The 11,916-nt window shown below is 44.0% G+C and overlaps 1 protein-coding gene and 1 pseudogene across 7 annotated transcripts in view; both read right to left on the minus strand.

Annotated features, from left to right (window-relative positions):
• The window catches only part of Strada (STE20 related adaptor alpha), a 31,188-nt gene extending 21,248 nt beyond the window's left edge, over nucleotides 1-9,940 (minus strand). Inside the window, exons 1-3 of one of the 7 annotated variants that reach the window (XM_029546370.1) lie at nucleotides 9,844-9,932; nucleotides 3,106-3,161; nucleotides 527-584 (exon numbers count right to left, since the gene is read on the minus strand). In XM_029546370.1, the coding sequence (XP_029402230.1) occupies nucleotides 527-584; nucleotides 3,106-3,117 (70 nt within the window). In that variant the 5' untranslated portion in view covers nucleotides 3,118-3,161; nucleotides 9,844-9,932. Of the gene's footprint in view, nucleotides 1-526; nucleotides 585-3,081; nucleotides 3,162-9,843 lie in introns of those variants that run through there. The other 6 variants (XM_021211945.2, XM_029546371.1, XM_029546374.1 and 3 more) reach the window with 6 other exon arrangements.
• LOC115065437 lies at nucleotides 2,433-2,578 on the minus strand (annotated as a pseudogene).
• Nucleotides 9,941-11,916: the final 1,976 nt, after the last annotated feature.

The following is an 11,916-nucleotide window of genomic DNA, read 5'->3' on the forward strand; positions in this document are numbered from 1 at the left end:
GAGAGAGAGAGAGAGAGAGAGAGAGAGAGAGAGAGAGAGAGAGAGAGAGAGAAAGAGAGACTAGAGCCCGCACCCTGCTAAAGCTTTGCACACTGACCTGTAGCACACTGACCTATGTTCCTGGCCTTTTACTTTCCAGTTTGACACAGGGTCTCACTAAGTTTCACTAAGTTGCTAGAGCTGGCCCTGAACTTGGAATGCTGCTGTTTCAGCCTCCCAAGTATACAGAATTCCAGGTTTTTACCACCAGGCCTGCCTTTGACAGTATGTGTCTCAGCTGGACAAATACTTATGAGAAGCAGAAGTGCACAGGCCTTTAACTGCTGCACTTGCTTTCTAACAATCAAGACAGCTGCTTGATTCGTCTGCAGATTTCTGGGAAACACGGGATTAAAGAGGAAGCCTCACGAATCTAAGCACATAGCTTACAATGGCTCTTCAAACTGCTAAGGTCTATAAACTGACGCAGTCAGAAGAACCGCGGCAGTTGCCCTGAAGTGATGGTTAAGTGCCAGACAGTACTTACCTCCAAACAGTTCCAAATCTCTTAAGCCCTCAACAATGAACTTTTCCGAGACCCACCGCTAAAGAGGAAAACCCCAAAGAGAATTAGTAAGTCTTCCAAGCCACAACACAGTGCTATCAGCCTTAGAGACAAGTATGACAACCACCCCACAAAACATAAAGCCGGGCAGGACAACAGGACTATGGCCATGGAAAAGGAAGGACCTCGAAACTGGCCACAAACAAAAAGATTCATTCCTTCCTCAAGTCTAACCTTACACAAAATGACGACTGGTTCATCAATGTGACTGAGGGGAAATACGTGGAACCATCCCAATAATAATGTTTTCTCTCCTAGACAGAAAATCTCTTCGTTCCATCTTGTTTATTCCATAGGTGGTCCTTACAAGTTCTGGATCATTAATGCCCATTTGAAAAAGTATTACTAGAATTCGACAGAATTCTTCACAAGCCTCTGTTAGTTTATAAAACGAGACCTAGCATATACCATACTTTATTTTAATTGACAAAGCTTTCTTCTTCTGTTTGATTTTTCACCTTTGTGAGACAGGGTCTCACTCTGTAGCCTAGCCTGGCCTTAAACTCCTTAGTCTTCCTTCCCAAGTTCTGTTCTGTTTTGTTCTGTTCTGTTTTGTTTATAAAAAATAGCATCTATCATTGTGCGGAGGATGAGGTTCCCCCTGGCACTTTCACACGTGCAGACCCTGTACCTTGGACATCTTTACAGCCCAGCACCCTTTCCTTGCCCCTTCCCCACTCTGGGTCCCGTTTTCTCAAACAGAACTCCTGCTGATTTCCTGTCTGAGATCTGCAGGTCATCCTCACACTGTGGGCACGCTCATCCTCTCTGTCACTCCGTGTGGGCACAGAGGCTGCTGGGGCTGCACATTTACAAGGGTTTCTAACCTGAGACTTAACTTCTATCAAGTTCACAATCATCATGCACCTTGCCAGCCCATTTCAGACAAGTGTTAGGTTTCCGTTATACTAATCAGGGGTCCAGTTTCACCTTAATCAGGACAGGTTAAAATAGGAATGTGGCTCCTATTTAAAAGCAATGGAATGCAGGTTCTGTTTCTCTTCATGACTGGTGTTAAAGTCTGGCATGGAGGCATTCCTTCCATTGCATGGAGCTCAGGCTAAGTAGTGAGTTACCTTGCCCTCTTAATTAATACTGAAGTTTATTCCTTACAGTGTAACTGTTTGTATACATGTATATACAAGAAAGGGAAGTCTAAAGAACATTCTAAAATAAGCTATATATATATATATATATATATATATATATATTAAGCTATATAATATATAAATATAAGCTATATGATATATAAAATATAAAATAAGATATATAATATATACTATAAAGTCCCTTTGTCCCTTTCTGTAACAGTTTTTTCTGAATTAAAAAATCAAAATTACTGTAAAAATTTCTATGAATTATACTACAAAGGATAATTTGTGCTTTAATATTTGAGAATGGTAAATTCATCTCTCATAAATAAAAAATCTTTAAATTCAATTAAGAATCCTTAATTATTAAGTAATTAAAATAATAAATTTTTATTAAATATGATTAAAATCTTTAAATAATCATGATTGCATTTTAAAACTAAGTACTTGATAAAAGATAACAACATACTTTAAGAAAAATTTAATTATTTATTTATTTTGTTGGGGGGGGGAAGATATGCACACGTGGAGGTCAGAGGACAACACATGAAATTCATTTCTCTCCTTTCACTATAGGGGGTCCCCAAGGATAGAACTCAGGCCTCCAGGGTTGATAGCAAGCCTCTGTATCTGCTGAGCCAGCTAGTGGCCCTTAAGTTCTGAAGTCATTGGCACCAAACCCAATATTTGTCCTTAAGGTCAATCAAATAATTTTTTTTTTCCTAAAATTTTTACAGGAGAAAGTAGGAGCCAAGTTTCCACTACCACAAAGTACACAGTTGAGTTTTCTGAATTGGGGGAAATTTCAGGGGTCAGCATATCTGCGTGCTACGTCTTCGCCTAGGAAACCACCTTCATGGCATCTCCCCTGTCAGGTGAGTATATGGTCTTTGTGCGTGTGTGCATGTGTGTGCATGATGTATATGTGGGGATCAAAGGACATGGGAGCCAGGTCTCCCCTTCCACTGTGTGGGTCCTAGGGACTGAACTCAGGTAGTCAGGCTTAGCACCAAGCACCTGGACTTGCTGGACCAGCTCACTAGTCCCTGATAAAAATTAAGATATACGTTCTTCAAGTTAGTTTTAAAGACTCTTCATGATTGTGTTTAGAAATGTGTTCCAGTAACTACAGTCTGACAGTGGTTTTAAAAACACAAAACCCTGAGAAACAGAAGCAAAGAGACCGTTACCAACTAAGTAACTACACAGAAATGGCCCAACCCATTTAACATGTGACCAATTGATTCATGAAATAAGCCACCCTCCTGTTTCTTTTTCCACCAGATAATTCTGAGTGTCACATAAAACAAAACAACCCACTGTAATATCAACCCAAACACTTATCAGAAAAGACAAATAGAAAACCAGAAGACTGGGAACACTCACCCGAATGCGCTCTGGCTTACTTACAAGAAAAGACATGGGTTCCTACTGTGTAGACCTACTTCAACCTCAAAAACTTAAACCTAAAAGGAAAACAGAAGTAGAAAGAGTTGGTTAAATTGATTTTTATAGAAATATTTTTCTCCGGAATCAGTATCCTATAGGTAGAGGCTGCCTCAAACTCACTGCAAAGTAGAGATGACCTTGTACTCCTGAAAGTCTGCACACTCTGGGTTATGCTGGGACTGCAGGCGTGCACCACGCCTGGGTTATGTGGTGTTCCGGATGGAGCTGGGTGTTTTCCTGGATGCTGGGTAGGAACTCTGCTGAGCCGCATCCCCAGCCTAGATAAAGCATCTGTCGAACAAAGCGTGCCACTAGTCTACCACCCAAGGCTCACTGCCAGACACAGAGCTCGCTAACTTCTGAGTACTTGTTTAGAAGAGTGTTGAGTGACAACACACTTGGATGTATTTGTCCAAGTACATTGTGAAGAAAAGACGTATGGAGTCAGGTGTGTTAGTACATTCCTGTATTCTGAGAACTCAGAGGCTAAGGCAGAAGGCTGGGGAACTGCAGGCCAGTGTGGGCTTCACACTCGGCAGGGCTGCTGAGAGAATGCAGGACAAGGTAAGGAAGAATGGGCTGCAGTGGAGGGATGGCAGGAAACTTCTGCCACTTGGAGAGGGGCAAGTGTAAGTCACAGGTGACAGACTTAAAGTGAGCTTCTTTAAAAACACAGCACTGCCGCCCCCAGTACAAGGCGGCAGCAGGAACCACAGGCGCATGGTGTCTGAAGCATGAAACCCTGGCTTCCCCCTCCTTTCTTTCTAGAGCCCAGGTTTTGGGTACCCAGGGTGATCTCTTACTACATCAGAGGACGACCTTGAACTTCTGATCCTCCTATATCTGCCTATCTAAATGCTGGGATTGTAACACCACACCCATCCAGTAATTTTTTCTTTGGTTTAGTGAAAGTTGAATATTTTAAATACAGGTGCAATCTTTACTTTGAATTAAAATGTTTAGTAAGCTGCAGCGACTCTGCTCTCTTTCCTGAGGGGCCTTGGACATGCTAGGCAGGCACTCTACCTGTGAGCCACCAGCACTGCTATTTTTGAGACAAAGTCCTTTATATAGGCTGGCTTCAAACAATCCTCTTGACTCCGACTCTAAGAGCTAGGATTACAGGCATGCCAGCTGCACCTGTCTGAAAGTATAAAACTACTTACTGATAACATAATTGTGTACTGAAAAGAGTCTAAGGATTCTACAAAAGAAAAAACATTTTTAAGATGGGTGTGGTGTTGCATACCTGTAATCCCAGCCAGAGGATCAGGTGTTCAAGGTCATATTTGCCTATCTGTGACTCCGAAACTACATGACCTGTGTCAAAAATGAACAAATAAATAGGACAAAACAAAACAAAAATTTAGACCTAAATACTGCATAGCAGACTGGGTGTTATGGCAAAAGACCTGTAATCTTAGAACTAGGGAGACTGGAGCAGGAGAATCAAGAATTCAGTTTGAGCCGGGCAGTGGTGGCGCACGCCTTTAATCCCAGCGCTCGGGAGGCAGAGACAGGTGGATTTCTGAGTTCGAGGCCAGNCTGGTCTACAATGTGTGTTCCAGGACAGCCAGGGCTATACAGAGAAACCCTGTCTCGAAAAACTAAAAAAAAACAAATCAAAACAAAAAAACAACAACAACAACAACAAAAAAAGAATTCAGTTTGGCTGCAGAGGAGATCCTGGGTCAAGGGAAAACCAAAACCAATCTAAAGCACATAGACATTCATCTGAATATTGAGGGACTTTCCTTTTCTATTTATTTATTTATTTATTGTAAGTTTTATTTGCTTATTTTATGTATAAGAGGTACACTGTCACTCTTTTCAGACACACCTGAATAGGGCATCAGATCCCATTACAGATTGTGAGCAACCATGTGGTTGCTGGGAATTGAACTCAGGCCCCCTGGAAGAGCAGTCACTGCTCTTAACTGCTGATCCATCTCTCCAGGCCTCCTTTTCTATTTCTTGTAGAGGAATTTTAATCCAGTAACATGGCTACTATAGCCATGTGGAGTAGAGACAAGCCCATAGCACATACCTTAGCACTTCGGAGGCAGAGGCAGGTGGATTTCTGAGTTCGAGACCAGCCTGGTCTACAAAGTGAGTTCCAGGACAGCCAGGGCTACACAGAGTAAACCCTGTCTCGAAAAACCAAAAAAAAAAAAAAAAAAAAAGAGCAGCTCTTCTGGTGTGTCTGAAGACAGCTACAGTGTGCTTATACATAAAACAACCAAATAAATCTTTTTTTAAAAAAGTAAAAAAAAAAAAAAAAAAAAGGGCAGCAATGAGAGATGGAAAGGGGAGAGGCAGTTTTACAGAGACAGGTTGCAGACAAGGAACAAGCTAGACACAGGTGAAGACAGAACGATTCAGCGAATGAAAAAGAGCCAGAAGATTAGAACATATTGCCGAAGTTAGTAAGAGGCCAATCAAAGCAATCCTGTCAGAAGCCAAAAAAGCCAGTTTGAACCAAGTCAGTATGGACAGGCGTTTTGAGCCAGAACAGCTGTGTTGACCAGCCACCCAGAGTTCAGAAAAAGCTAGAAAGGGTGAACTTGTTCAGCAGTAAGTCTCAGAGCCTGAAAACACTGTAGGTCTAGATTAGATTATATGGAGGCTAGAAGCTTCCAGAACTAGACCTAGGTTAGCAGAGGGAGGCAGTAATTACAGCAGTTACATCAGTTAAAGAAAAGATACTTTAACACCTTCTACTCTGTGTCACATTAAGATCACTAGGCTGCTTCAAATGTCCTAAGAATACAAAACTACAGTGGAAGGATGAAGCAGATGGATATGTCATTCAAAACATGAATCCATTTTTATCACAATACATTGGCAAAGCAATATTCACAGTTGACAGGTAACAAAATAGCCTTATAATTTACTGACTTGTGGTGCTAAAGATCCAGCACAGGGCCTTACAGGTAACTAGACAAGCACTCTACCACTGAGGTATACCCCTCCCACATCCAACTGCATCATTCACAAGCAACAGTTACTTATTTTTAAAACTCTACTAGTACTTGAGAGGACCTCAGTTTTATCTAGTGTGAGTAAATCCTATACACGTTGCACAAACTGAAAATCTACTTTAGGGTAGCCCATATTTACATTACAAATATAGATTAGGAATAGCTGAGCTGTGTTGTATTTGCCCAGCATGCCCAAGGCCCTAAGTTTAATCCCCAGTATAGAAAAAATTATTTTTAGTTTTATTTTTCTTTACCTGAAAGAGTAGCTATGATGTTTATACATTAAACCTGGAAAAGGGTGTGGCACTTCTAACTTGTCCAACTATAACCCCTGAGTACTTGTTGGTGTCAGGCCTTGAAAGGGAACCAGGCAGTCTTCACCATCCTCAAGTGTGTACATTCTTTCAACAGGGCCCTGGGACCTGACACACACAAATGCTATACTCCAGGAAGCAGAAAGTACGGCCTTAACTGGTTATGGAAGTGGGATGCCCACCAATCAACAGGACAGGGAAACAGACAAGGAATGAGCAAAAGCACAGCTGTGTGGTAGGAGGTCTTGGAGTGTCAAAGGTGACTTTAAAGAAAACAGAAATTCCAAGCCGGAAAGCATAACTATCATCTAGTATCTGCTTGCCTTGTGCAAAGGTGTATTACCAACTTCCACAACAGTGCATGCCACACGGGAGTCACTCGGTAACACTAAACTGCCTGACTGTGAAACATTAGCCCTTTGAACATTCTCTAAGTGTGTGAGGACCATGCATGCTAGCACATGGCTGTACTAGCAGGGAGTGGAAAAGCACGGGAGGCTTTAAACAGAAAGATGACACACAATGGCGGTCCAAGCAATGTGTCTTACATCTTGTGCCCACAAACCACTTACAGATCTTGTGAAAATGCAGGCTGCAGTTTGGGAGGTCTGGGGTGGGCCGGGGAACTCTAATTCACTCCCTGGAAACAACAATGCTGTTGCTATGTGGACCATGGTATTAACTAACATTTGAGAAACCTTGTTTGGAAGAACAGGCCAAGAAATGTCAATCTGTGAAGGAATGAAGAAAGGGAGGGGTAAAAATAGCCCAGAGAAAAGCAAGCTGGTTAGAAAAACCCCTTTCCTGGAGTCTGTGGCAGTGGGAACACCAGGAAACAGATGAGTGGCTAAGAATGAACTATGAAGCACGCACAGCCCAGCCCAGCCCAGCCCAGCCCAGGCTATCTAGTTCATTCTCTACCCTTGGAACTATGTGCTTTAAGACAGGGTTTCCTACACACAAAGCCAATACATAGCTGATGGTGATCTTGAACTTGATTCTTCTTCTTCCATGCTCCTAATTGCTAGGATTACAGGCCTGTACCACCAAGCATGGCTGGGGACTATCTTTTACAAACTCTCCTAGATATGTGGTTGTGTAGTCCCTGACTGAAAACTGCAGAGACTTAATACCATATCTGGGAGCCCATTCTACAGCTGATGTGTGTTTGTGTTCTTGAGTGTTTGGAAAATGATTAATATACCACGGAGCCAATGCCAGAAATGGAAAAGCTCGGAGGTAGAAGTGGCTTTAGTGGAGGGGTAGATTAAAATATTTATTCATTTAGTGTATTAAGAGAGTGTATACTGAGGGTTTGCAGGAGGGGTGCACATCAAATGTCTTGCTCTGTTGACCTCTGCCAAGTTCAAGCTTAAAGAATGTTGAGAGTTCAACTAATGTTGGGGATTCTATCTTCCAAGAAGCCGGGTTAGCAATTCGTGAGAAAAGTAGTACTGGTGTTTAAAAGGAGGTCAGAGATGGCTTGGTGGATTTAAAGATCACCAGTGAAGGCTGTAAAAGTGACAGGAATCCACACCTGAGAATGACAGCTCATGTGTGGAATCTCAGCACTCAGTCAACAGAGACAGGTGGGATCAGGAACTCAAAATCACACTTGGCTACAGTTTCTTTTGGAAAAAAAAAAAAAAAAAAGACAGAGTGTAGTCTATAGACTCCACTTCCCCTTTTGTCCCCAGTCTAATGTTGATACTCAGTAATCACCTCAGGTACCCTCTATGACAGCAGGGCTCCCACTAAACACCTACATTCCTCACCTTAGCTTTTTCTCCTCAAGGCAAGGTTTCTCTGTTTAGCCCTGGTTGTCCTGGAACTTACTCTGTAGACCAGGCTGGCCTCGAACTCACAGAGATCCGCCTGCCTCTGCCTCCCGAGTACTGGGATTAAAGCTGTGTACCATCATGCCAGACTCCCACATTAACTCTTACACTTACCAATGTGTGTATATGTATGTATATATATCTTGTATGTATGTATGTATGTATGTATGTATGTATGTATGTATGTATGTATTTATGTGTGTACCTGTTTCTATGCTTGGTGAGGCTTGCAAGGACATTGTGTATAACTACTCTACTACTTTGGACACAGGCTGGTAGCCAGCAAGCTCTGGTGTTTCTCTTGTCACAGGCTCATGGCCACACATGGCTCTTTACACGACTGCTGGAGACGGTAGCATGTCTTCCTATCCACAGAGCCACCTCTCCAACCACCCAACCACACTGTCGCCTCATCATCTCTCCCACTACAACAGGTACCAATAGAATTCACTTGTTCTGACAGATTTTTTTCTTCTATTTTTATCACTGGTCCTCCAAACTTTATGTCGGAGGTCACAACTATAAACACAGCCAAACTTCTTTTTTTTTTTTTTTTTTTTGAGACAGTGTTTCTCTGTGCATTCCTGGCTGTCCTGGAACTCACTTTGTAGACCAGGCTGGCCTCGAACTCAGAAATCCGCCCGTCTCTGCCTCCCAAGTGCTGGGATTAAAGGCGTGTGCCACCCCGTCCAGCACCAAACTTCTTCTAAGAAACCTAATTAAAGGGTGAAGAGAGTTGACCAGTTTCCGTACTATAACTAATGGCTAAACTATTAAGTTCCTACACTATGGCAGAAGCAAGTTAGCAATTTTCTTTTTGGTAGTGTGGAGAATGGAAAGCAAGTCCGCACTAATGCTAACCAAGCACTCAGGCACTGAGCCACGCCCACAGTCTCAAATTTGGTTTATCACCCCTCAAGGATCGGAGTCAGTCTCAGGTGTTGGGTATCTCTGGATAAGGTATCAACTAGCTCATGAAAACCCATCCAAACATTGGAACACGGTTCTACCTCAACGGGTATTTCAGTAAGACCGAGTCCAACAGTCTGGGAGAAAGGGGTCAAGTTGAAGTACCTTACGGTCTTAGCAGAAGAGTGAGTTGAGAAGTTATCCATTTCCTAAAATTATGAACAATTTTATTTAGCCACTCCCCTTCTGTCGTGCTCACTCTCCGCCACCATACTCGGCCCCCAAAACTGCTGGGACACTTAAGACAACACATTTAGAAGCTCTTCATTTTCGACCAAAGCAGAGAATAGCCCTGATCTTGCTTCCGTATGGGAACTCAACCCCATTTAGAAGCCCCGGAAAAGGCCATGCGGTAGCTAGCCTCTCCGGTCCGGCAACTCTGCTCAGCATCTCCCCAGCCAGGCCCAAGCCTAATTTTGCTCTCAGGCTGTATGTAACCTCAATGCGGGAACCCAGAACCCAAGTTAAAGGAGGGCCAGGGGAGGACGAGGGTGAGCCGGGATGGCCGCTTGAGGCCCACCCCCGAGGACACGGACTCGGAGTCTGGCAAGAGGGACTGGCCCTGGGAGCGCACCAGGCGGCTCCGCCACCGGGTACCTGGTCTAGGAGTCAGAGCGCAGTACCGACTCCGTCTCGGCTCCGCCTCCTCAGTTTTGTAGCCGCGCTGCCGCCAGGCCGGTTGCTGAGAGGGAGGGACGCAACGTGACATGCGCAGTGGAGGGACCCAGGGAGACTGGCCGAGCCTCGCCCCTCCCCTTCACGGAACGAGCCCCTCCTAACCCCGCCCCACGGAGGAAGTTCCGCCCCTCCCCTACCGAGAAGCCCTGCTTTGCCCCACCCAAGAAGGAAGCTCCGCCTCTCGCCTCCTGCAGAGGAAGTCCTGCCTTGCCCGGCTCTCGGTAGACGCTCCGCCTTACCCCGCCCACGAGGGACTTCGTTTCGTCTGGCCTCGCCCCACCCCACCCAACCCATCGCAGTGGAGGAAGCCTCGGTTTTCCCCAGAGAGCTTCTGCTTCCATCCCACGTTACCGTTAGCGGACATGCTGGACCCGCAGTCGCTGCGCCAGGGAGAGAGTTACTAACTAGTCTTTTCCCCTCTGCTGAGGTCGTTCCTTATCTAGGACGAAGGCGGGTTTCCCCAAGTATGTGGAAGCGAAAGACCTACTAGCTTGTCATTGTTGCAGTTCAAAAGGACCCTAGAGCCTCTGTACCCCCTCCTAACCCAGCAGCAAGAAAAGGGGCAAGGGCTAACTATAGTTGTTGACTTAGCTACCAGGGGTGTTCCCACCCTTCATCCCACACTCTGCCGCTCCCAAATCCCAGGTGCCATTTCACCTGGTAGGACTTCAATGGAAAAACATTGAAGTCTTTCTTGGGTCTCTCTCAGACACTAGAAAAAGAGGAAACTTACCCTTTGTGCCCAAAGTTCCTTCTCCTTAAAGCACAGAAAATGGCTCAACTAAATGAGAGCTATGGGTTTTTTGTTTGTTTGTTTTGTTTTTGTTTTGTCCCTAAGCCCTTCATAACTTTTTTTGGTAGTGAGGTATTTTTCGAGATAGTGTCGCATGTAGTCTGGACTGGCCTTGAACTCAGAGATCAGCTTCCCTCTGCCTCTGCTGGGATGGGATTAAAGGGTTGATGGTATGTCCTCTATTAGTAGAAACCTGTGATGAGTTTGCCTTTATGAAAGAAGACAGCAGGGGCCAAACCATATAGGACTAATAAAATGAGAACGCCATTTTATCATGAAGTGATTTTTTAGTCACTTCAGTTATTGTGGGGTGAGGGCCCAATACACCCGTGTACATACCGTCAAGTAATGAATACTTGTTTTTTGTTTTTTTTTCTGTCATCTCAGATTTATACCAGTCTACTACCAAGAATTTTAAGTTTGGCCACATCATACAGGAACTCAGAAACACACACTACCCTCACCTGAAGACTCACTGTTTTACACACAGCTTAACCTTGCCTAGTGCGTTTAACATGCCAAATTTTGTTCAGTCTCAAAACATTTCATCATCGAATAAACGTCATGAATTCACAAAAAGCAAGGGGACTGGAGAAAAACGCAGTTTCTGACAGTTCACGTGAGTCTTTGGAATCCAGAATATTAGGGAAAGCAATACCTGAAAAAGTGTCAAGCTTCGGTTTTTATTTTTTCATGTTGTGTGTGTACTTGTACTTGAATGTACTTATGTGTACAAACCATATGTGTGCAGAAGCAGGCAGAGGAACTGGATGGGGTGACAGTTGCAGGGGTTTAATCCTTTCTGAGGGCAGCAAGTGCATCTCTCCAGCCCCAAACTCTGAGGCAGGGTCTCACATCTAGTCCAGCCTAATCGGGCTGGCCTTAAATTTGGTGAACCCCATCACTTCTGGGATTATAGGTGTGAATCACTGTACCAGGCTATAATTACCAAGGCAACCTCAAATCGAGTTTTTATTTCTCCTTTCTTTCCCTTCTCTTCCTATGAACTGTACTAGACATTGAACCTAGGGCCTCAAAGCATGCTGGACAAATGCCTGAGCCCTAAAACCTCTTAAAGTCATTACAATAGGATGTGTTAAACACTGGGTATTTCATCTATACCTAGTGACCCAGCCAACACATTTTCTAACGGGAGGTTTACAATTTGAGAGTCAGTGTGGCTAAAGGCTTTTTTTTTT

This window comes from Mus pahari, chromosome 14, assembly GCF_900095145.1.
Source record: "Mus pahari chromosome 14, PAHARI_EIJ_v1.1, whole genome shotgun sequence".
Taxonomy (NCBI): domain Eukaryota; kingdom Metazoa; phylum Chordata; class Mammalia; order Rodentia; family Muridae; genus Mus; species Mus pahari.